The sequence below is a fragment of the Heloderma suspectum genome, chromosome 2, assembly GCF_057233095.1.
Source record: "Heloderma suspectum isolate Gila_16-S chromosome 2, 16-S_ref, whole genome shotgun sequence".
Taxonomy (NCBI): domain Eukaryota; kingdom Metazoa; phylum Chordata; class Lepidosauria; order Squamata; family Helodermatidae; genus Heloderma; species Heloderma suspectum.
Window position 1 is genome coordinate 297,928,880 of NC_139459.1, and position 26,896 is coordinate 297,955,775.

At 42.7% G+C, this 26,896-nt stretch overlaps 1 protein-coding gene across 1 annotated transcript in view; it reads left to right on the forward strand.

Moving 5' to 3' along the window:
• Nucleotides 1-26,896, forward strand: part of CACNA2D3 (calcium voltage-gated channel auxiliary subunit alpha2delta 3) — an 821,063-nt gene that overhangs the window by 260,084 nt on the left and 534,083 nt on the right. The window contains exon 4 of the mRNA XM_084829826.1: nt 22,420-22,479. Within this exon, the coding sequence (XP_084685952.1) occupies nt 22,420-22,479 (60 nt within the window). The remainder of the gene's footprint in view (nt 1-22,419; nt 22,480-26,896) is intronic.

Genomic DNA, 26,896 nt, shown 5'->3' on the forward strand with positions numbered 1-26,896 from the left:
AAGAAATCAATAATAAATTAAAAGATCATACTGCCCTAAGTATTTCACTTGTTGGCATTGAGATGCTCTCCATTGTTGGCAAAGAGATTATGAGTGTAACCATAAATTAGATTATTGCTTGACCAGAAGTGCCACTAGGTATGAACTTTGGGGAAACTGTTATTTCCTGAATATAATTAGCCTTATATGGGGAACTATGAGTGCGAATGTAACAGGGGAAACTAGTCAAGCCAGCCCAGCTGTACGTTGTGGGAGAAGGAGCTCTGATGCATTCACAGAGTTGCCCCACTCACACATTCCCATTCAGTTCAGAGGAGGGGAAAACACTGCTGAACTGAACAGAGCATGTTTTTTTCAGCACTCAGTGGAGAGTCCTATACATAACTAGGAATGTCTGCGGAGAACCACACCTTCTGCTGAAGTGACTGGGAAATTCTACGAGTGTAGGAACGTCCCGTCTATCACAGCACATCTGGGGCAGTAGATCATGATGTACTTTAAGCTATGTCCCTTCTCACAGCAGGACCTCAACACAGATTCAGTCTGGGCTATGATTTTGGGTCAAAAATATATGAAGTAGTTGGTATTATACGTTGAATTCATTTAGGATTATAAAAGTAATTAAAACTTGGAAATGTAGCGATTCAGTAGACATGCAGAATATAAGATGAACACGTCTTCATAAAGTTTTGACTCCCTTTGGCTTTAAAGTCATTATTTTCCAATAAAATAACCTAAGCAGTTTATTCAGTGTGCTGAACTTCCTCTTTGCGAGAATCTGAAATTATGCAGATGTTACATTTTAGCCACAGGAGGGCTCACAGAAACCAATAATATTAAAAGGAAAGAAGAATGTACTTTTAAAAACGAAAACATAGAGGTCAGTTCAGCAGTACCTTGTGGTGGAGGACCTTGACAAAAATATCTCCAAATCCATCTTAAAAAAAGAAAAGGAAAAAAAAGAAGATAAATGCATGGTTTTATTAATTTATACTCCTGCAGCTTCCACTGAATTCAGTTGCATTTTGAATGCTAAATTTCATATATGTATAAACTTCTACATGAATGCAGTGCTCAGATTACGGTGGGGGTCAGGGTGGGAAGGGGTCTGGCCTTATCTTTTGTGATGATCTCCTTAGCTACTGTTTACAGAAGGTACAAGAGGGACGTTTTTGGCTAAAATTGTGGGAGTCAGAGGTTGAAGGCTTGTGGCTTTTGTAAAGGCCACCCCATCCATCTTCCCATAATTCAAATACTGCATGAACATTGCATTTTCAGACCCCCTTTATTATACAGTTGACATTGGACATCACAAATAATTGGCTGTTGTGGACTTGTAAGCAAGTTAATTTTTTTTTAATGTATTTATTACATTTCTATACTGCCCAATAGCCAAACCTCTCTGGGCAGTTCATAACAATTAAAACCATAGAACAGAACATAAGGTACCATTTAAAAGTGTAAGAGTTTAAAATTACAGTATAAAATAAAAGTAAAAATCAAAATAAAACCTAGCATCATTGCAAAGATTTGAAATACAGCAACAAGTGGAGGGAGCAATCCTATCTGGATCGACGGTCGTCTCCAATCCTGAGGGCGACTGCCTATCCAGTGCAGGGTGGGAGGAGTGTTGAGGAGTGGATCTCCTCGTCACTTCTCCTGCCCTGCTTTTGCGGCTAGACAGCTGATTTTGGCTGTCTAGTTGTGGGACCTCAGAGTGTGGGAAGTGGCGGCTGGACGGCGCATAGGATGTGTCATTCCGGCATTTCTGACCTCCCCGCCCCATCCTATCCCCAGGAATGTCCTGTTTTCTCTGTTCCGCGCTGCTCTTCTCAGCACAGAGCATGGGGCCAATCCATGCTGCCTATGAGGTGGTGCGGGAGGGGGTGGGGGTTGGTTCTCCAGGAACCGACCTATCCTATGGCCGTCTAGCCGCTGACTAGCAGCCATAGGATTACTCCCTAAGTCACCCTTACTTGCATTAATTAATTAATTAATTCAGTACATTTGATTAATTAAAGTAATGAAATTAATTAATTAAAGGTGCAATCCTATACACTTTTAGACAGAAAAAAAATCCTACAACTCCCAGCATTCCCCAGCCAGTTAACATGCATATGATTGCACCCTAAATTGCCCAAGAATGGAATATTGGAGACTGGGTGGAAATTATCCAGTCCTATAGGTTTCAGGGAGCAGGTTTGTTTTAGCAGAGATCTTACCACTGCCACCTTTAGGCAAGATGTAATCACTTAATGGGTAAATGCCATTAACAGGCATTTACCACTACCCTTTCCAACTTGCACAGTTCCCCCAGATGCTTTTATAAGCTGGGAGTGTGGTAGGTCTCACCTCTCCAAGGATCCTACCTACATCCTCAAACAATTGGTGCATTCTTTGGTTCATAAGGATCGTGTTGAGCTAAAGGCAGAAGAAAGCAATGGTGATGGAGCTATTGTCAGTGTGTTACATGTAACCCACTGTCTATAGCTGTGGCAGCAGCAAGGACCAAATTCTTATCACATTTGGCTAATGATCCCAGAAATAAACATGGGCATCTAGGTAGTGCTGAATGGGTGCCATGGAAAACAGATCTTCCCCATTTGCAATATACAGGAGCAGAGCCTATTAGCAGAATGTATCTGTGTATTTAAGAAACAGGGTAAAGGGGAGTGGGGAACAATGGGAGCTTCGAAAAAACAACACTGTGCTTGCTACCCAAGTCACACAGCCACATGCATATAATATATAATATAATTTGGTATGTTACCATAAATCAATTATAATTAGTTTATCACCTGAGACCAAATCCCTGCTTCTTTGCTTTGAGAGGGTGGAACAATAGGTGTTTATCCATGATCCAGCAGTACGGGCCTATGTGAGAATCTGTGTTGTTTTTGATGTCTGACAGTAGGATCCAACCAGCCTGTTAGCATAGACTCAGCAGGTGTGGCTGGCTGAGGGAAACGTCAAGTGATGCAAATCCAGCTTCTCCATGTAGATTAGTGTCGTTGTTGTTGTTGTCGTTCAGTCGTTAAGTCGTGTCCGACTCTTCCTGACCCCATGGACCATAGCACGCCAGGCCTTCCTGTCCTCCGCTCTCTCCCGGAGCGTGCTCAAGTTCATGTAGATTAGTGTAGCAACTCACAATGTTCCTAAATCCTTTGCTGTATGTTATAACGTGCACCATTCTCAGTTGTGCCACTGAAGACTGCCAAAAGAGCTGGGTAGTTGAGTAGATGATGGAAGTGGGACCACATAGATGAGGTTGTTTGGAAGCAGACAAAAAGCGGGTGAAGTCTCCAAAAAGACTTTCTTTTCCTTTTCCTGCTTCTAGGTGGCAAAGCCCGAAAGAACTAAAGAGAATTACTTCCAGATTTTGACCAGCTGGCTGAAAGTCTTATTGTAATACTTTGGTTGGAGTTTACTGCATCACTGCAACATTTAAAAACAACAACAACAACATAATGGCACACTGGTGTGGTATCATTTCTCCTGTTTGGCAAGAATATGCCACCTTTTGTCCTATCAAAGTCCAATATGTGCCATAAGCACAAGACAAAGTAATCAAGCTGTGTGCCAAAATCTCATTTTAAGTTCAGTGTACCAATGATACTGGGGAATGAGATTTTAAATAGAATATTTGGACAGCAATTATTGCCCACTTGTGTCTTTCATATCTGCCATGTTATTTGCTATATTTATTTCTGGTGCATTGTAAAAGAAATGCATAAAACCTATTCAAAAAAGAAAATTGTGCAATGAACAAATATGCATGCTGTAATCATTTTCTTATATAAGCATTTGCAGAGATTGCATCAAGCCCTTATTGAAAGAAGTGGGCTTAATCATAGACAACATGATAACAACACATAAAGAAGTTTGTATCGTACTGCCAGTATATTGCATGTCTTTTCAGAGCATACCAATCTAACTGAGACAACATTGTTTAATCTGTTTAATTAAGTGGATTTTTCACTCTTAGCATCTAAATAGTGTTTAATTGCAAGGACATTCATTTTAATTAGATTAATTTTCATGCCTTGCTTTTAGATTCTAGTTGAGTGACATGTGGCTTTAAAATCTGATGAACAAAGAAGGCATATCTATTGTTATGTACAGCCCCAAACTATGAATGTTTACTTGGAAGCAAGTTCTGTTTTATTCAATCAGACTTCCTTTCAGGTAACTGTGCATAGGATTGTAGCCTTAGGCTGTGACCCAGAAAGGCATGTTCACAATTGTAAAAAAAAATTTCCTTTTCACAGAACCCAACACTGCTCTTTGAACTCCAGAAGTTCAAAACATAGGTTGACAATGTGGTAAGAACTTCTTTAAGATTAAATACTCTGCTGCACATGTAGTACTTTGCTCTAATTTTCCTTTTAAATATTTATCACAACAATTCCCAAACTGTTTTTTTAAAACTCGGGGTGGTTTAAAGAGATGCTTGAGTGGTCTGTGTGGACAACATGTACCACTGTGGGTGTATGTAAGAAAACGTTCAGATATTTTTGGCATAATGATAAAAAGAGGTAGAGATTTAAAATGACCTGTCAAAGAAAGGATCCTTCCATTTTCTTCAGCAGAAGCGACAACATAAATTTGATAAACAGGCTGAGAGAGAGTTTGTCTTCTAGCGTATTTGAAATGCCGTGCATAGCAAAATCTCTAAAATAAATGAGATGATATTTTTCATTATTGCATGATAGCTTGGGTTGCCTCCTCACTCTCTAGAACGGATATCATTCACTTACTCAGGTTTTCCAGAGAATCCAGATGACATCACTGCCCAACTGTTGATTCCAGTGTTTTCCCAGCTGTCTGTCCATCTTTTCAAAGACCTGGTCGGTGGTGATTTTTCTGACTTTCAGTGCAATTGCAGCACCAGCTTTTCCCATGTGGAATAGCAAAGGGCAATTGATTCACCAGCTGGAGGACTGGTCTGTGCAGTATTTAGGAATGCAAGAAGAAACCAAAGGCCTATCTAGTCCAGCGTTCTTCTTCCCACAGTGGCACAGTGGAGAAGTCCAGAAGCAGGCCATGAGGCCTCTCCTGCTTTTGTTCCCCAGCAGCTGGTATTCAGAGGTATACCGCTCTGATCCTGGAGTTAGCATATTTATTATTAACATTGTAATTGCATTTAAATACCAATTTATTTGCTAAAAAGCCAACAAGGCAATATATAGTTATCATGGTTAGTAGCCATTGATAGCCTTATCCACCATGAATTTGCTAACCCCCTTTAAAAAGCTGACATATGTTAACATGATTACCAAAGCCCCAGTTTCCTTCATGGCATCCGTGCTCTCCCACGGGTGAAACTGAATTGCCTAGTTTTTATTTGGACTGTTTCTTAAAAATTATTATGTGCAGAGTCCTGATGCATGCAGATGCTCTTACAAATTAAAAAGCAAGCAAATGTTCGCCGTTCTCGCTTTGGGGAACAAGAATAGCAGAGGCAGGGGAAAGGGCTTTATGGGTGCTCAAGTGGAGGAAGTAGAGGAGGAGGAGGAAGGCCATCACCCCGTTCTGTCTTAGGCTGGCAGCAGGGCTCTGCTGGAGTGAATGTGGCCTACTGGCGATAACCTCAGCCACCAAAAATGCTGTCACACGATCACTCCTTTGCATGGCTTACCAGAATTGGTAGCGGGGATATGGAATTCTGTGAACAAATGAAGCTAAACTACGCATGTGCCTTAGAAATTCTTCGAGCAGTTGGAAGACTTAGAGGAGTGGAAGGCTGGGCATGGCCAACCCGCAGAAGAGCTACAAACTGGAGTGGGGGAAATTATCTGCCCTTCTTTTTGAATCTGATACATTGTAATGGTGTTGATGGAATCTTTTGCTCCATTACCTTCCCCACCATCTGTTTTAAATGGTGGGAAAGCAATAAAGAAGTCTGATGGGACTAAGATGAACTTTCAGCATATTTATCCATCTGTGAGCCAGAATGTTACCTTACTAAGGGCGTAATCCTATGCAAGTTTAGACAGAGAAAAGGCCTACAATTGCCAGCATTCCCCAGCTAGCAAAGTTGTAGGCCTTTTCTCTGTCTAAAAAAGCACAGGATTGCACCCTAAGCCACTCAGCAACAATAATACATTTAAGCCCTTCTCAACAAAACACAGACTTTTACAAAGCACCTGCAAACATGCAAAATTTTCTGGAATTGAAAACTCATGGTCACCTTTGGAATGAACCCACAGATGAGGAAATAATAGAAGTGGATATTGGTAATTTTTTTAAAAAACTTTGGTAATCTACTATTGAATAGTCCCCAGAGTACTATGTAATCCTTTGGCAATGCAGCCAGAACAGAAAATAGCTACAATGATTTAAAATAGTTTGTTTGATCACTCTCGGGACTATTGTGTGAAAAAAATATACTTATTAAATATAGTTTAGGAAATGAGTCTATTCGTTTTCAAATGTCTAATACTACCATGATTATACTAAATTGATATCTATATAATAACTAAAGTAATAAAGCATAATCTTAAATGCATAATCTTTTCAACTAAAGGTCACCTTGTTGTTAGTGATAAGTATTTCTCCTTTGTATGGACATGTGGCTGATATTATTTTGATAGTTATATGTCAGTATAAAGTAACTAGTTCTAATCAACTAGAAAAAAGACCCTTCCTTGGCTTTATTCCACTTTTACACTCTGGTGGCTGGATTTTAAAGAGGTGTGGCTAGGGGTAAACGAAAGTCCCTTACCTGTCGTCGAAGGACGTTCGCGGTGGGGGGGAGGTGCTTCGCTGCTCCCCCCGCGAAGTTCAGGCTGGGGGGGGGAGGCTTCCTGCCTCGCCCCGGCCGAAATTCAGGCTGGGGGGGAGGCTTCCCGCCTCGCCCCGGCCGAAATTCAGGCCGGGGAGGAGGCTTCCCGCCTCGCCCGGCTGCGAACGCGAAAGTTTAAAAAAACAAACAAAAACGCCCCCTGATAGGCTACGTGACGATTAACGTAGCCTATCACGGCTAGATCTGCAAAGTCAGCCATGATAGGCTACGTCAATCGTCACGTAGCCTATCACGGGTGACTTAAAAAAAAAAAAAGCGCGTACGCTAATGGCGGCCCCCATAGGGAGCCGCCATTCGCGATCCTTATTTAGTCGCTGTAGTCTACGTTAATGTTTACGTAGACTACGGCGAAAATAAGGGCAACGCAAATAGCGTTGCCCTTATTTTCGCCGTAGTCTACGTAAATCTTTACGTAGACTACAGCGACCAAATAAGGAACGGGAATGGCGGCTCCCTATGGGGGCCGCCATTATCCGTACGCGCTTTTTTTTTTTAAAGTCACCCGTGATAGGCTACGTGACGATTGACGTAGCCTATCACGGCTGACTTTGCAAATCTAGTCATGATAGGCTACGTTAATCGTCATGTAGCCTATCAGGGGGCGTTTTTTTTTCCTTTTATTGCAATGGTGGTGGCGGCAGCCGGTCGAAAGACCGGCTGCCGCTCCCGCCCCTCTCGAACACCTGCCGAACCGCCGGCCGGACCTGCCGCCGGGAGGGACATTCGGCGAAGGTAAGTCCCGTCCTGGGGGGGAGGTGCGGGGGGCGGGGGGGGTTCGGATGATTTCTCCCTGAAACTTGTTCGGGGGGCCAAACACGTTGGCGCTCGGCCCCCCGAAGTTTCGGGGAGAAATTCGCCGCCATCCCTAGGTGTGGCGCAAAACTGTTAAATGAATGCTGTTTTTTTGAAATGAGTTTAAAATGGTGCATAAATTCTTGTTTTTCTTTGCATGTAATTAGCGTTTCAGTGTGAAATATTGGTAGTGTTCAGCATTGTGCCTTTGAATACTTCTGTTGGTTTGTTTCATATTTGTGTAATTTAAGAGATGTGAAATCTTGTCTCCCAAAAGTTTAGTAGTTTATAAGTTGAAAAATAATGAAGGTAACTTGTTTATTGAATAAATTCAGTGCTTTGTTCAGCAGAATAGAGGCAGTCCCATCCAGAGTTGCAGCAAAATTCAATGAAGAGTCTGGTACCATCTTAAAGCTTAATAAATTTATTCTGGAATCCACTTCATTAGATGCAGAGTTGTAATTCATTTAAAATTCCTACGAATTATCTTTAAAGTAACTACAGTTCGAACAATAGTTGGTATTGACCCATAACCCATTGCAATGCCTGGTTGCATTCTGAAAAGCTTCCTGCCTTAACAGTTGCTCGGTTTTCGCCCAGGTGTCAGATGGGGTGGAGTTCAATAGCATCTTTGCTGAAAATCCGTTACTTGGGCAGAGATATTACCCACTTCTAAAGGACTGTAGGGCTTGGAGTGCCCCTCCCCTTCAAGTCTCAGAGGTCCTTAACATGGGCTCAAGTTACAGGAATCCAGATTCCGGCTGAACATCAGGAAAAACCTCCTGACTGTTAGAGCAATATGACAAGGGAACCAATTACCTGGGGAGGTAGTGGGCTCTCCCACACTGGAGGCATTCAAGACGAGGCTGGGCAGCCATCTGTCAGGGATGCTCTGACTTGGATTCCTGCATTGAGCAGGGGGTTGGACTCAATGGCTTTGTAGGCCCCTTCCAACCCTACTATTCTATGATTCTATGATCCTGTCTAGCTAGACCATTACTGATTGCTGCCACTTCTGTATTTCCCATTTCTCCTCTTTTCAATCAACTTTGTGATAGGCTGCCTGGGAGTGGAATGGATACCTGGTAATGGATCATATAGTGTTGAGTGCGTCTCCCTCCATATCCTAGCTGGGAGCCAGCTTCATCTCCTCAGATATCTCTCTCCTCCACTTTCAACTAACTACCTCTCATTTGGGGCAGGTTTGCACATCACACTAAGGGTGCAATCCTATGCATGTTTAGATTGAGAAAAGTCCTACAACTCCCAGCATTCTCCAGTCAGCATGGCTGGCTGGGGAGTGCTGGGAGTTGTAGGACTTCTTTTGGTCTAAACGTGTATGGGGTTGCACCCTAATCCACCTTGAGAATAAGCCACCATGGGCTCAATGTTTGCTGAGCAACCTATGGTATTGCCAACAGAAGATCAGGCTTGCTGTCGGTTCCCCGCCCATTCCTTCCACCGCCTCTGGCACCTATCCCAGGCACCTTTGCAGCAGAACTCATTGCCTCAGTCCCTACATCAGCACCCTTTCTGCAATTGGTCTGCTGGAGTCGCTAGCTACCAAGGGAAACTCCCCCACCCTGCTTCAGATCACCAAAGGGAACTAATTTTCAGTAGGGCTATGCACTGCTTCGGTCTGAACCCCGAATTCTGAAGCGGATCGAGGTGATTTGGACCGCTTTGGTCTGAATCCGAAGGGGGTTGGGCTGATCCAAAGCGCTTCGGAACACTTTGGACAATTCTGAAGCCAGACAGCCTATCTGAGCAAATGTAACAACTTGCTAGAGAAGGGAGGAGGAGAGGAGGAGTTGGGAGCCTTGGAAAGTGGCATCTCTAGGTGCTAATAGGGCTGAACTTTTAACCCAGAAGTTTGTTTCCTTGCTTTGTACTGCTTGTTCTTTGGCTCCCCCAACCCCCTTCTCAATTCCTATTCCTTCCCTTCCCATTTTTCAACTCTTAGTATTCTTATAAAGAACCAAAGAATACACACACACCCCTTTTCTCTTCTGTTAGGCTTTAGTGTTATTTCTCTTCTCTTCACCTGTTAGCTTGTATTTTTCTTTCCTTCTTTATCTGCTTTTCTTTTGGCCATGTGTATGTGTTTGTGTGTGTGTGTGTGAGCACACCATACACATTATTGTGCACAAGCAAACAGTGTGTGGCCAAAGCAGTACACTAATATACAGTCCAATATATACTGTGGGGCAAAGCACTACACAATACACATACTATGAAGCATCATCACTTTTGCTGATTTTCCAAGGCACTTTGCCTGTTACTTGTTTTCCCTTGTGTACATCAAATGACCATAAGAAGAATATGATCAGGCAAGGCTATATGCATTTTTTAAAAGATGTTCACTTCATCTTACCCTTCCTGGGGAAAAGGGCTGCCAAAATGATCAGGGGGCTGGAACAAGTCCTCTATAAAAGGGTTCAATGTCTGGGCTATTTAGTATAGAAGAAAGGCAAATAAGGGGGAAGTTTATAACATTATATGGAGTAGAGAAAGTGCAGCAGTGCAATTAGGTTTCATCATCTCCATACGGGCTGCCAGGTCTCCATATTATCATGAAAACTAAAAACATTATGGTTTCTGTTTTCCAATGCAAGTCAATGGGAAAATATAACATCCAAATAATCCGGGTGTTCAAATCTTGCTTCAGATCCAGAATCAGGTTGGGTCTGAATCGGTTTGAAGCTGATCAGGGCCGACTCATAGGCTCCAAATCGCTCTCTGAAGCAGGTTGGGAGGTCCATGCCCAGCCCTAATTTTCAGAGCCCTTATGAATGTAGGAACAACATTTGCCAACTTTTTATTAATGGGGAGGGAGGAATTTCACTGTTGTGCTAGAACGCAAGCCTGCCTCTCCAATACTTAGCCCAGCATTCTGATCGTCCTCTCTTCAATGTCCTTGTTAATTTCATCCTCCATCTTGGGGCTTGTCTTGCTAGTGAATACCTTTTTAAAAAGGCTGCTTCATTTTACACAGAAGTAAGAACACTCACCTGCAAAGTACCTTCTCTCCCCCAACCACCATCCACTTTCAGCTCTCTCCCCCACCCCTCACATCATATCACAAAAATAACACATTCTGAGCCTTTATGAATGCAGGAACATGTTGGTCAGCTTTTTATTTTTATTTTCAGGGACTTTCACTGTTGTGCAAGAACACAAGTCTGCCTCTCCGATATTTAGCTAAGCATCCCTGTATTCCCTTCCTCTAGTTTGGTGCTTCCCTTGATAGCTAGTAAATACCTTTAAAAAAAGCTGCTTCATGTTACACTGAAGTAAGCACACCCATTCCCACAGCACCTTCTCCTGCAGCTGCCAGCCACTTTTGGCTGCCCCTTCGCCTTACTGCTTGTCACTTCCCTCCATTGCTAGCTGTCACATCTTGATATAGGTCACAGAGCAGTGAGCAAGATTGGTAAACATACAGAAATGTCATGGCAAAGCAGAAACATGGGAGGGGAAAACTGAGCAAATCTCAAGGCAGTGAAGTGAATGGAAGCAACTTTGCACAAATCTCAAAGTAAAATGGACAGGAATAAATTGTACAAAGCTCAGGAAGAGCAGTATCATGGAGATGAACATTGCAGAAATCTAAAGGCAGCTGTCATTTGCTCCTGCACACTTGCACAGGACCAAAAATAAAAATAAATTTTAAAAAGTTGTGAACACGTTTGGGACACTCTCTGGTGTCCTTTCTTTGAACTTTTTAGGGACACAGGATAGAGGGAACTGAGAAGGGATAAGAAAGGATGGTGGTGGCATGAGCGAGATCACAAGGAGTGGCAGGGGTTTTTGCTGCTCTTGCTGTTGGGCTCTGTAGCTGTTCCTGACAACCCACAATGAAGTCGCCGTGCTGGATTCAGATAAGATAACAAGCCACCACAAGTATCAACAACCCCAAAACAAGCCATGGGTTTTCAGGGGGGCTTGCTTGTGAAAAATAAGCCACCCTGCAGAAATAGCACTGGGTTCACACAATATGACAACCCACCATTGTTGATCACCTATGGTGGGTTGTCGTGTCATGTGAACTGATCACAGTCTCTTACCTTTGAGCTCTTATGGCTGTTTTACTTAATTTCAGCTGTGTTGGATCTGCTTGTTTGTGCTACTAAGAAAAAGATGATGAGAAGGAGCCACATAATTCACTGGCTGGTGTCAGGGTGGAAACTGAGCCAATAGAACCCCAGAGCAGTTCTGATTCTAAGGAGGATCAGCAATCTGTGGGAGAGGAGCCAGCTCATCCCTCACAGGCACAGCAGCTGGCAGAGATTCCTCCTGCCGGCATTCCTGAGATAGATAGTGATCCTAGCAGTGAGAAAGTGCAGGAACGAGGCTTGCTAGATGCTCGACGCAGACGCAGGGAGCGACGAGCGATGGAGGGCGCAGAAAGGAGGCGTAGCGCCCGTTTGGCGCACAAGCAACGGGTGCCTCCCGTGGACCCAAGGGAAAGAGGGAGGATCTCTCCATAGCCCATAAGTTCAGGGTCTTCAAGTGACTCTCCTTCAAATGGGGATCAACTGCCTACTCGGCGCATAGGCCACTCTGCTGTTCCTTGCTTAGTCACTGGGGATTAGCATCTGAAAAAGTCATTAACTTGTAACAGGATTAAAACCTTGAAAAGAATCCTTTCGTCTGTGTCTTGAGTTGGCTATCAGAGTCTACTGAAAAAGGCCGCTAGGGCGTTCCTGACAGCTGGGTTCATACAACACACTAAACCATACTCAGTGGTTGAGTGTGGCTTGTTGTTGAACCATGGGTTGTTGGTTGAGCTGCGGTTTAGCATGTTGTCCGAACCCTGGACATTTTCCACAGGGTGGCTTGTTTTTCTCAAGCAAGCTACCTTGAGAACCCATGGTTTGTTGTTGGGTTGTTCAGGGTTTTTAATAAGCCACACTGCATGGCTAGCAAGCCACCCTGCAGACAACACAGGTTCTTGGGTTCAGACAACACGCTAACCCACGGTTCAACAAATAACCCATTGTTCAACAACAACCCACACTCAACCACTGCATGTAGGTTAGCGTGCTGTGTGAGCCCAGCCATTCAGTTGCATCACACTACATTCCAGGGTTGAAGAAGCCTGCAGTAAAAAGCTGTTAGAGGCCCCCTCCCACCCCTTACACCTGTCCTGGGTTCTCCCCTTTTCAAAATACCTTTATATTCAGCCAACAGTGTGATTTTGCCCCCCCCCAGTGCCTTTTTAGGGGGTAATGTCCATCTTTTCTCCTCATGAAAATATGGCAGTTGCTATGCCCCCTGCCCACCCCCCACTGCCTTTGCAACACACACATACACAGAGGACTCCAGAATGACTTGACTATTGGGACATCGGGGGTAAAACAAAGATAGTAGCCAGAATCCATGTGGTAGTTAAGCACCAAAAAACAGAAACAAAATAAAACACAAATGTAAACTTTTTTTCATGATATTTTATTTTATTTTGAAATAAAGTTAACAAAGAAAGGCAACAAAAAGAAGAGGAACATACATAATAATAAATCAATATCTCTAAAAAAACAGAGGAATTCGCTAATTACTAGTGTATAACCAATATGCTTATGGAACATTTGAAGTTTAAAAAAATGAGTTTCAGGGCAGACATCCAAGGTAGTTCCTCCTAAGGCCCCTGAGCACAGGCAACTGCAAGAATATGTCTCATAGTTATGCTGGGCATGATCTACATGGTTCTTTATATACATGTTACTGGAGAAGCATGAACTGCACCAACAGGAAGCTGCTTTGTATAGTTGTGAATTAGATTTCAAGCTTTGGTTTTCAAATAGGCATCTTTAGAACACAGAAAGACACGTCGCAGCCAGGTGAAGCCAGAGCTGCAGTTGTTATTGTCTAGCTCTTATTTTGCACCTTCCCTTAGTTTCATTTAAGCACTGAACTAAGTGCGTGTATCTCTGGTAAGTGTATTAACATTGCATCCACAAAGAACCTGGCCATTTGACAATAGCAGATACATAATGCAGAATTGCAAGGTATCTGAGTGCTGAGTATTCTATCGTGAAGTTGCCTTAAATTATAAGTTTTATTTTTAATGAAAATATATTGCAAAGTTACATATGGTTTTTATATCTTTGTCTCTAGTGCTTTAAAGAATTTCTTCCATAATGCTCCATGTCTGTAGGGACTTCCATGATTACAATTATATACTTTTCTATACTCCCCCCACCTGCCTCACCGCTATTTGGATACAGTCGTTGAAGATCTAGTAATAAATTATCATTGAGACTTAAATGTATCTTTCTACATTTCTCTGTGACTCTGTATATTGATTCTGAGGGTATTTGCATTACAGTTTCTCTTGAAAACATTAATATAACTAAACATTTACTGATACCTTATGTTAGCAGGATTCCTTATGTTTTTTTATTTGTTTTGTTTAGTTACTAATAGTGCAGGCAGGGCATTTTTGCCTTTCTTTGCAAATGCACCTTTTGGCATCACTCCAGAGAACTTCTGTTAATTTATTTCCAGGCTAGTGTTTGCCCAGAATTGTTATGGATCTGGGGGAGGAGGACACTCTCCCTACTGGTGGACCCCCCCTTTTTGTATAAGTATTCCCTCCCCACCCCCAAAATATTATAGGCTGCTACAAGTCAGGCAAAATCTCCTGGCATACCTTAGGTTTTCTACCTGCTTGAGGAGTTCCTAAGAACTGCAGACAAGCACCTCTTCCTCCAGTCCAGCTCTATGAAAGAAAGAAAAAGAGCTTAGGTTTTACTTTCTCAAAGTCCAGAGGATTCCAAATCTTACAGAACCTTGTAGATAATCCTTAGAACATAAGGGGGGTAGTTTAATAACCATGCAATCTTAGCACATGAGGAAGATTGTGGTGAGGAATTCCAGATTTTTGGTGAGGCATTCCTTTTAAAACAATAAAGCCATGCTTATAAAGCCAAATGCTTATGAAGCCAAATGTCCATAAACAAGTTTATTTGGGGAAAGGGGGGTGGGGAAAGGAAGAAAAGGGGAAGGCAATGTATCACAGACTTTCAAATAAAATAAATAGAAGTCAATCTGATTTAGCTAGCTTCTGTATTTGAGACTCACTTAAGTGTCAGCTGGCCATGTGTAATGCAGTGAAATGGATGGAGGCCATTTTCCCCTAGGCTGGCCCTCTTGTCCTACTTACAGAGGACACTCCAGTTCAAGTCTGGTTTAAAGATAAAGAACCCTAAGAAGGGAGAGCACAGGCCTCGAAGTTACCCATCAGGAGTTAGCACCTTGGACAGCAGACTGAGCAGGCACCGGTGCAGATCTCAGATCTTCCCCACTATGCAGAGATGCCATGGATTTGTATTTAAATTATAGTCATTATTTCCAAATGTGCACCTCTTTGTATAAATTAACATGTGCAAATTTTACATAAAACTATATTCTCTTTTGTCCTCTTTTTGGTGATGCATTTCCACGTTTTGGTCATGCCTAAGCAGCCACACTTCTTAGCCTGTCCAGCCATCTGTCCTGAGCACAGGAACTTAGATGGATCATTAAACTTCCCCATCCAGAATGGCTCATTTCCTTCCACATCAGTGGAAAGAGGTTCTAGTCATCATGCACACAGAACCCATATGAACCTGCCCACACATGTTTGTCTTCAGAGGAGCCCCAGGTCCCACTGCCATTGGAGGTACAGCTGGTGATTAGGCAGAGTAGAGCCTTCTTGGGGGGGGGGAATGCTATGGAACTCCTCACCTCAGGAGATCTGGATGGCTCATTCTCTAAGATGTTACTTGAAAACAACATTGTTCCGATGTGTTTTTCATTAGGGTGGTTTTGTCTGTTCTTGGTTTATTATCACTCCTGTTTATTTTTGTTTTTGTTGTTTTATTCATGATGGTTTAATGATGGTTGTTGTTTATTTACTGTATTTATTGATTTCATTCTATGATATCCTGCCCTTCATAAAATCACGGGGCAGGTAACAAAAATGGTAAAACAACAACAATAAAACAGCAATAAAATAAGTAAATAAACATATAATAAAACCAATAAAACAATCAGCAGCAAGATAGATTGCAGCAGCAACTAACCACTCATAAATGCCTGGGTAAGGAGATGGGTCTTAGCCAAAATGTCAATAAAGTTGGCACCAGGCAGACCTCTTGTGGGAGGGCATTCCAAAGTCAGGGCACTACCACAGAGAGGGCCCTATCTCATGTCACTACCCAATGTAGCTCTCGTAATGCTGAAATAATAAGACAGGCCTTCCCTGAAATCTAAAAACACGGGCGGACAGGTACAGGGAGAGGCATTCCTTCAGATATATAGGTCCCAAGTAATTTAGGACTTTGTAGCTCAACAGCAGCACACTGAATTCAGCCTAAAAATAGGCAACCAATTCAGCTCTTTCAGAATTGGTATTATATGTTCCCTGACATCTGTCCCTTGGCAGCATCCTGGCAGCTATATTTTGCACCAGTTCTAATATTTCACTCATTTCCAAGGGCAGCCCCATTTAAAGCAAATGACAATAATCTGTGGCTAAACTATCTCTGTCCAGGAATGGCCACAGCTGGTGCAACAGCCAAAGCTGGGCAAAGGCATTCTGGGTGACTGAGGCCACCTGGGCCTCCATTGACAAAGCTGGATCGAGGAATATCCCTCATACTATGCACTTGCTCTTTTAGGGGAAGGGTAACCACTTCTTCAACATGCTGTCTACCCAATTCCTGGACCTGAGAAATGCCCATCCACTGGACCTCCATCTTGTCAGGATACAGTCTTAAGTTTATTGGCCCTCATCCAAGCCATTACTATTTACACTTTGCCTCAAATGCTTTCATGATCACTCCAGGCAGCTTCATATAACTATGAATTTAATTTAGTTTTAATTTTAAATATTTGTAGGCTACCTTTCAGGGCAGGAGCCCCCTTCCCCCCATGGCAGTGTAGAATGATAAAATGAACATAATAAAATGCATGATTAAAAAATGATGCGGTAATTAAAACAGCAAAAGAACAAACACCACAAAACAACAAACCCCAGCATAAGACAGAACGCACAACACAATTGCAGCTGTAACCCAGTCTTGATAAAACATAAGTGGGGGAAGGCTGGAACAACCAGATGAGTCATCAGGGCCCTCTCAAAAGCCTGCAATGATGGGGTCTGGTGGCAACTTCTTCCAGTGGTGTGGGGCCACTGTGGAAAAGACCCTCTCTTATGTACTCGCCCACCTAACTGCCCTCACTGGTGGGCAAGTGAGAAGGGCCTCTCTTGCTGATCTTTAAGTGCAGGCAGGCTGATAAGGGTAAGGCAGTTCTTCAGGAAATTGGTCCCAAGCTGTTTAAGGCTTTAAAGGTCAAGACCAGAGCTTGAAATTGGTTAAACACACTGGTAACCAGTGCAGCTGGTGCATATAGGTGTTGTATGATCCAATCACCTCATCCCCATCAACACTCGGGCAGCTAGCTGCATTCTGCACAAGTTGAAGTTTCTGGACCATCTTGAAAGGCAGCCCCACATACACTGCATTATAGTAGTAGTAGTCTAGCCTGGATGTAACTAATGCATGAATAACCAAGACAAGGTCCATCCTCTCCAGATAGTGCCACAGATGGCATATCATCCTAAGTTAGTAAAATGCACTGCTGGACTCTGCAGCCACCTGGGCTTCCCCAGTTAGTGCAGAGTCCAGGAGGACTCTCAGACTACACACTTGATCTTTCAGGAGAAATTCAACCCCATCAGTTGTAAACCTCCATCCAGAGTAGTTGGTTTCCCAACCCACAGTACCTCTGTCTTGTCTGGATCAGCTTGTACACCCTCATCTATCCCCAAACAGCCAGACACTGGTTTAAGAGTTCCACAGCCTCCCGGGATGTATAGATAGAAACGGGAGGTAGAGCTGAGAATCATCTGCATACTGATGACTCTTCAGCCCAAACCTCCAGATGACCTCCTCCAGCAGTTTCATGTAGATGTTAGAAAACATGGGGGACAAGTCTAACAGCCATGGATTGGAGCAGAAGTCCCCCTTCTAAGACTTCTCCAGGAAGGACCAGAACCACTTTAACACTGTGCCTCCTGAACCCAACCAAGATAAATGTTCCAGAAGGATACCATAGTCGATTATATCGAAAGCCGCTGAAAGTTCCCGGAGAAACAGCGGGGTTAAAAAGCATGGGGGACAGAATGGAACCATACAGTTGATCTAAGTGAGTGTGTTTATTTTACTTGTATTTAGTAAACAACAAAGCTAAAAAAAACCCTACCCTATGTTAATGTTTTGCCCTTATATGCCACATGTTTTTGACTTGCAATATTTGAGGAGGGAAATTGAAGCACACTTAATGTGATCTAAATTTTTATATTATATTACATAGATTTTTTACATTGGAACACTTGTAAAAATTTTAAGACAATAGCATATACTTTCTTTACATTTAATTTTTTAAAATTTAAGAAAAACACACAAAGGTACTGAAAACTGTTGACACACGGGGAGTGCAGTCCTATGGCCCCTAGACAGAGTCTTGAGGGCCATAGAATAGCTGGGATTCCCGGATCCCAGGCTGGAGACAGCACTGTGATCTTGGACCCGGAGTCCAAGCTCCCCGCCCCCTCGCAGCTGGCATGGAGAGAGCCGCACTGGCTGCCTCTCCAAGGTCATAAAGGTGACCTCAAAGGGAAAGGAAAGTGGGTGTGCTGGTGGGCAGGGAGGGGAGAGGAGGGCTCATGCTGTATCTGCAGGCCTCCCCAGACTCCTCCCCTCCCCCTCCCCAGTGCCTCAGCTAGATGGGCAAAATGCCTGTCTAGCTAAATTGCGGAGCAGGAGGTGTGGCGGAGGCAAAGATTGCCTCTGCTATGCCTCCCACTCTGCACTGGATACTTCCAAGTCTCCACATTTGGAGGCTTATGAGCATCAAAGGCAGATCGCATCGGATTGTGCCTTAATAAAGTTTAGCAACCTAAACAACTGTGCTAAACAACCACTCATCTACAACTTTGAAACTGCCAGGCTTGCCTAATATTGTTTTTGCCATTATGTCCATTCATTGTTACTAATGACTTACAAAATAGAAATTTTTCCATGGGAAAATAAAGCACTGGGGAAAAAATAGGAAGATGTTCGTTTTGGGAACACATCACTGGCTACAACAACTGAAACTGACCCCACACAACCTGGCTTGACAGTGCTTTGGGCATCTCTACCAGATCTGTCATAATAGCAGCATCAAGTTCTGTACAAATGCATGCAACTTTGCCAAAGTGCCTTGCAAATTGGTCCCAGTAGGTTTTGGAGGGTTCTCCTATTTTAATAGCCCTTTCACCACCAAGAATAACTCTGCTCAACAACTTTGAGGTTGCAATGATGGCTGCGAAGCAAGCTTTTTTGATATCATCACTGCCCCATGGTAGGCACAGTCACCAGTGTCCGATCGCATTCATTCTGAGAGTTATGCCACTTGCGCTCAAGCTGCCATCCTGCTTGCTTCATTGCCTGTAGCCCCTGCAAATACCAGTGGTCCAACTGAGCTCCATCTTGCAGGAGAGGATGTTTGGAAGTAATTGTGTTGACAGCCCTTTCCATCTCACCATTCCACAGTGCAAACAGGGCCTCAACAAGCATGCCAGCCACATCTGCCAGAAATTCCCTGGAGCATTCAGGAATCCCTCATATTCCAGTAGTGCGCAGAGCGGTGGTGGCAGTGGGCCATTTTAGTCCATCTCCCATCCATGAAGAGAGGAGCAGTCACAGATAGTCCAAACCTTACTAGGATCCTTTTGGGGGGTGGGAAGCATCTTATCAATATTTTAACAAATAAATACATGCATTTGCATGCATAGTTTGCCTAGAAAGCTGAGTTCAAAGGATTATCTGGATTGACAGCTGTGTACAGATGTAAGTCATTTCATAGTATGATATTTCCCATGCCGTGAAAATGCTAGAGTGCTGGAGAAATTGCCGAATAAGCCCAGATGTCACTTATGTTTAGAAAGCTAAAATAAAGAAAAGTCAGATGCCCTTCTGGGCATACACAAGCCCACGCATACGTATAATATATCTTCTCTGAATTGGAGCCAAAAGGTATTTGCAAAGAAGATGAGTAAAAAATCGCTTTCTCCACATTGTTGGTAAGAAAAAGAAAGAAAGAAAGAAAGAAAGAAAGATTTATAAAGAACTGGGGACAACATTTTTACTTTAGCAGAAGTTGGTGCTATTTATTTAATGTTCTTTTTTTCTTTGCAGGGGTGGTGGTGGTATTTTTCCTCCTCAGTAGATTATCAGCAAGACTGCTACATCACCACAAGTTTCAAATAATTTCCTTCCTATAGAGATAACTCTTGGTTTGTACGTATTTCATTGGGAGGAGTAGTGTAATTGAGAAACGCTGGGGTGAATACAAACTACAGAAACTTACGAATTACAGCTTTTGCTGTAGAGATTCTAGGGTCTGAGTGCTCATGATGTAGTAGAATCATTTATGCTCAACTGAGTTAATAAACGTTTCAGTTTGAGGAGAAAATCCTTTACCTTTACAGTGCCCTTCTACACAAGGTATGGTTATGTATGAAGGTGTCCTCTGACCTCTGGGAGGGGCATGTTATGAACAATACCTATCACAATCATGACTGTCAGCCTTGAGCTCACAGCCTCCTTTCAACGGTGTGTGTTTTTAAATCAGGGAGAATGAAATGAGGCTTCTTCCTGGAAAATTATTTTAGGTCAACAGGATTTTAAGAAGCTTTTGGGATTCCCTGGTATGTCTTTGTCATGAGCTTTTGCTTTTGGTGACTCTACTGCCAGATTCATTTGCTGCTGAATATGCATTTCTGTAGATTCGTTCCTGTAGAAAAACTCCTGAAAGACTCCTTGTAATTTTTGTGAACTGCCCAGAGAGCTTTGGCAATTGGGTGGGATAGAAATAAATAAAAGCATAACTAAGTAAATAAATGGTAATAAATAACCCATTAATTAAGAACAAAATGTTGCTGCTTGCAAGACAGGTCAGCAGAGTCAGAAAAAAAATGGTTAAACTCTGTCAAATAGGAAGAGCCAGTCTGACCGCAACCCTTCCTCGAATCATGGTGCAAGCTGTACTGGCTGGTTGGGTTGGTGGGCAAATCAGAATGGTTTCTTAAGCCAGAACATATGGGTTGAGCCAGGCTGATCAAGTCCAGCCACTGGAGGTCCTGGCTGTTGTTGGAAGATCTGCTGATTGGAAGGGGTGGGTGGACAGAGTCCAATCCGCTTTTGAAACTTAGTTAAGATGGACATCTGCTGGCTATTTGGGATGCTGAGTAGAGTCAGGACAACTGCTGAAGTTCTAGCAGGCAGGGCAGAGCCAGGCTGATAATTTCCTTTCCTCCAGTCACCTGGCCCCTGCGGTTAATATGGATATCCAACAGTCTGAAGACAGATATTTTGGTTCAGGATTTCTTTCTCTTCTGCTTTTACCCACAGCTGTTGAGTTTAAACATTTTTATTTTATCTAGACATTATCCCACCAGGCTTTATGCATTGTCTACGAAATGAAATTTCCGTCACTTTCATTCTTCTGTATTCCTTGCCTTCATGAATACTTCTCATCCTTGCAAATGTCTAGTAAAAACAAGTGTTAAAGATTACATTATTTCCAGTGCTCTCCTTACCCATTTTCTTTTTCAGGCATTGTGATTTACTATACCATTGAGTGAATATAGGGAAATGAAAAATTGCCACATGTGTCAAAAAGGAAAATATTAAGGGAAATAACATCTTCTCTCCCTTCCCACTCCACCAAAGAGAAGGGTTGGAACCAGAGATAAAAGACTAGAACGTTACTTGTGCAAAGATTTTTTTCCTGGCTTCCCCCCCCCCCGCTTAACCCCCAGCAGCTCCCCAAAGCCACAGGAACAGCATGAGATGGGGCACTGGGGGTGGGGTGGGTAATACAGCAGAATGGAGAAATTGGAAGAATTCAGTGGGACTGCCTATCTCATGTCTTTCTACCTATGTAAGACACCTTTGGATACTGACTCTTTCTTCTCTTGCCACAAAACCATTTGCTTAAGATGAGCCCTAAAGCTTGATGGCTACTTACTGTGAATAGTTTAAATCCAGAAAAAATATACATTTACATTTACAGTGATGATGTTCTCGAGTATTCATAACAGTATAGGGGCCGCGGTGGCTTAGTGGTTAAGACGCTGAACTGCAGACTGGAAGGTTGGCAGGACAGCAGTTCGAGACCCGAGTGCCGCGTGACGGAGTGGGCTCCCATCTTCAGTCCCAGCTTCTGCCAACCTAGCAGTTCAAAAGCAAGAAATTGCAAGTAGATAAATAGGTACCGCTTCGGTGGGAAAGGTAACAGTGTTCCATGCGCCTGGGTGTTCAGTCATGCCGGCCACATGACCATGGAAGTGTCTTCGGACAACGCTGGCTCTTCGGCTTAGAAATGGAGATGAGCACCACACCCTAGAGTCAGACACGACTGGTTGGGGACACTTTACCTTTACCTTTTTATTCATAACAGTACAACAGTCATCACAACTATGGGAAGTGGTATGATGTCGTGGCATCAAAGAAAATGTTGTTGTAGCATGTTGCATGAAGTCATGTCAAAGGGCTGATGGGAATGTTCTCATGTGGCCCCACCCCTCAACCCTAGTGAAGTGTTCTTTATGCAAAACAAAGCATTGTAATTAATACGACCATTGAAAGAAGAGTGTGAGTTTAGTGGAACTAAGTATCCACAGCTGGTTGCAAGACTGCATTCTAACAGTTCATCAACATGGGGGGCGGGGGGGAACAACACAGGAATTTCTAGAAAGTAATGCTAAATTTTCCCTCTTTTTTTAGCGCCTTGTTGAAGCTGCAGAAGATGCTCATTTGAAACATGAATTTGATGCTGATTTACAGGTAGGAAAAACATGACTTTTTAAGATCAATGGGTTGGAACTAAAGGTTCTGTTCCATGAATAGAAGGAGCTTTTATTCGTGGAAGAAGAGGGTTTTTGTTTTTTTGTGTTTTTTTACCATTTATCAGTATTGGCATTCAAATGCATAGAATCCCTGATTTTGAAACTCTACTATATTTCCTTTGCCAAATCTCATGCACAGAAGGCAAAATATATTGCCCATTTAAACCAGAAGCACCTTTATAGAACCCCATATTCAGGATACTGCTTCACCACTGTTCTTCCCCATTTCTTAAATCACTGATATCGTGGAAATGTTTATGATGTGAACACTTTTAGGTTAAAAGCCATTTGTGATGGCAGCATTAACAGCACAGCCTAATCTCTGACAGGGTCCTTGTTGTTTATTATTGCCATGGTCCATTAAAACTAATCAATTGTTAATATTGGTTTCAGTGACCCTTGTGCAACCCTTGGAGGAATGTAGTTCTTTATTTAAAAAAACCTCCAGAACTCATAATACTGTCTGCTCAACATACTATAATGACCAGGTTGAGAGGATATCTTAAGGGCATAATTATTTCTGTAATTTCACTTTGGGATGGGAATTTGTAGAACTGTTAATGCTTTGCAGTAAGTGGGCAGGACAGGACAGTATTGACAGCATTGGGGTGAGGTGTTTTTACTACAACAGTCTGGGAGCCATTTCATATCAAGTATGTATGTATGTATGTATTATAACCCAAATGGGCTCTGAAGATGGTTTCACATGAATCCCTTAAAGCACATTTGGAAACATCATGATCAATAAAATCATGACTATAGAAGCCAACAACCAGAAAAACAAACATTCCAGAAACTATCAAGGCAGCAGCACTAATATGAAAATAGAAGGGGATATTTAAATGTATCAGCCAGTCTCCTCAAAAGCTCTGGGCAACAAAAATATTTTTGAGATCTTTCTTGGCAAAAAGCAGCGTACACGAATATTCTACCATAAGTGAAACAATATTGGAAGAGAGTATTTACAGAGGATTGCACAGCTACTTCTGTAAGCAATCTGTCCTGCAAGGCCTTGATTCAGCTCTGTTCACATAAAACCAAGGTGTTCAGTAACTGGTTGTGCACAAACATAGATGGGAATATCCATCTGAAGGCACCCAAGTAATACAGTGTGAGTCTTCACTAAGATCAGTGTGTGTTCATATGCATGCCTGAATGTGAGCATCTGACTTATGCCATGGTTTGTGATCTAGCAAGGGATATGTATGTGTAATGCTGCCGACATGCGCAGATACCCTCTCTAAAATGGGCACCATGATCAGGGCTTGCACCAGCCTCCAGTGGGCCTGCCACTTACACACCACCTGGGCCGCACCGCCACCAGCCAGCCAGCCCTCCCTTCTGCTTCTTTTTTTGGCGGCGGCAGCAGCTTCTACTCCAGCTCCAGCACCATGGTAGCTGGTTGGAGAAATCTGCAAGGCCCATGGTGTGCCATTTTTTTTTTTTTAATTCTACTTTACGTTTTGAGTAGCAGCAATCTGAACCAATCATACACTGCCTTTGAAAGTACAGGAGCAGCAAAAAGATCACCAGTTCACCACTCCTGTGGCCTCATTGGCCAACAACCCTCCCACAAGGCAGTGTCTGATTGGTTCAGATGGCTGCTACTCAAAATGTTTTTTAAATTTTTGTCTTGAAATGGTGCAGTGTGGGCCTTGCAGGCTTGGCTGGCCAGCTGCCCCCCATGCCATTTCCTTTTGTCAGCAGGGCTGGCTGTGTGAAAGACTGAGAGAGTCCTGGCAGTAGCTGTGGCAGGGTCAGGGAGGGGCCCTTTTGAGCCTCTGGGCCCTCAGCAGCTGCCTGCCCATGCCGACACCTAACACCAAAGCAGCTCATGATCCTCTATGAGCATTTTTGCTGCGATTACATACATCATTCACATGAGTAGCCCAATCGTGTGAAAGGCTAAGGTTGTACTCATGTACTCATTTACCAAGGAAGAAGCTCCATTGAATTCAGCAGGACTTCATTCAGAACAGACAAATATAGGATTGTGTTCTCTGTGTGTGTGCCAATAAAGAAAAAATAAAAACACATTTCTGCTTTCTCTTTGTGGGAAAATACCAAATAAGGATCATAATAAGTACGTTGTCAAATGTGTCTCCAGCAATCTTATCTTTCTGTTCAGTTTCTCTGATCCATCTTATTCAATAATATAAATTTATTTTCCATACTGGTTTCTCCTCAAATCATTTCCATCCAATAGAAATTCTAGTGCAATATTAGGGTCCTTGACACAGGACCTATTTGAGCTAACCACAGAAATCTATAGTGAGGGGTATAAATAACACTGCCTGTTATTTGAAATAAATAAATCAAAACAGCGGATAGGACTGTCTGTGTCACTAGAATCTAATACTGTATGCTTGATTAATGGGAGAGCATAACCTCAAGCATATCTGGATCTAAAGCTTTAACCTGCTGAATTTGGCCTTGAGAGCTGCATTTTCTACAAGGTCTGGGAGTTGAGGGCTCTGAGTGTAATATGCTGGTGGCAGCTGAACTTTCTAAACATTTTGATTCGCCTTTCAGGGCACTGCATCGTTGTTGTTTTTATATAAATCTAGGATATTCTCTAGGGAGCAAGACTAATGCCTTAAATTAAGTAAAATTGTAGTAGTGAAAGGGTGGAACATGTCCATATGAAAGGGAACATCTGTGTATGTGCATGGGTGTATGTGTGTGTGCGCACATGCACGCGCACACGTGCACGCACACACACACACACACACACACATCTAATTTGGCCCTGCATGCATCCTTTCTGTGTCACAGATAACACTTTCATTGCCTGTTAAAACATGGGCCCAATGCCAACCCAAGAAATCTTGCTTGAAGCAGAGCCCAAATGGTACCCCCCCTCTCTTCTACAATCGACTAGTGATATGCCAACCCCCCAACCCCCATTTCTGCTGCTCTTGTGGGGTGGGGAAATATGGAGAAATCTTTGTGGGTGCTAGGGTGTGGGAAGCCATTTTGTGCTTATCTTATTAATTCTATGAGTTGGCTGAGGTGGTTCTTTCTTGCTTAAACAACTTCTTTTAAAAGCTCCCCATGCTCTCACAGTGCCAGAGGCAGAATGACTTGAACAACCAGCATTTTTCAAACAAGCACCCAATGCTACACCGTCCCAGGTTCCACAGACTCCACAAAAACACTTTTAACACTCCTGCTCTAGGGAGTGAGTAAAGAGTGCTGAACCCTTAAAGAGTTCTGCAATATAGTCTTAAATATTCTTCAACATCTCTGCCCCCAAAGCACTGGGATTGGAGAGCCCTGATTAGAAGCTAGAGTCAGTCACAAAATTACACCCCCTTTAACCCCTTCCCCCTCTTTCCACCCTGGAGTTTTCCTTATATGGAAAGTTTGTGGAGAAATTTATCAATTTTTGCAGATGCACTGTGTTCCTCTGAATCTGAATCACTAATGAAGCTTCGGGACAGTTCAGATTTGGTCCATTTGGAGGAGCCCCACTTCAATTTGGACATCTCCTGAATCTTTCTGAATCAGCCTGAATAGGTTTGGGATTTGAGAATCAGCCAAATCTAAAGCACACCTCTAGTCTCTCTCTCTCTCTCTCTCTCTCTCTGTGTGTGTGTGTGTGTTTTCATGTGCATGTACATACAAACACACACAAAAATAGGGATTTCTTGTCTTTTTTGTATAAAACAGGGTTAGGGTTTGTATAAAACAGCTACATAACAGTTAAATGTCTGCCTACTGAACACTGCAGGTTTAGTTTTTGTACATAACTCTTAGGAAAACATTGGGTCATGACTAAAATCCCATTGAGTTCAGTCAGTCTGCACTAAGTATGACTAAGTCTGGATCCAACCCATTATCTTTGCTCTATGAAATCTAAGCAATGGGTACCTCTCATTGCAAAACTAATCACAATGCCCCACATGGTAACTGGCTCTTCACTTTAGTCTCAAGTGGACAACTCTACATTGTTTCAACTGGGTGCTACATGACCAAGCATGTAAGAGCATCTATGATGGGCTCTTACAAGGAAATTGTCTGCCTATTGTTGTAAGACATGCATTCAAGTTTGTACTAAGTTAGTAACCAGATCCAGAAGAGGCCACTGGGGGATGTTTATGCATGAAGAGCTTTAAAGTATATCAGGCTTTTTTCAGAAGCCCCCAAACTTTCTTCAGTTATTATGCTATGGTCCTGTGAGTTCTGTGTCCTTCGCCTTGGTAGTCATTGCAGTCTGTAGGCAAACCTGTTATTTTTTATTATTTATTTATTTATTTATTTATTTATTTATTAAATTTATTAATCGCCCAGCTGGCTGGTCACCCAGCTACTCTAGGCGATGTACAAAGCATATAATAAAACAGTTTAAAACA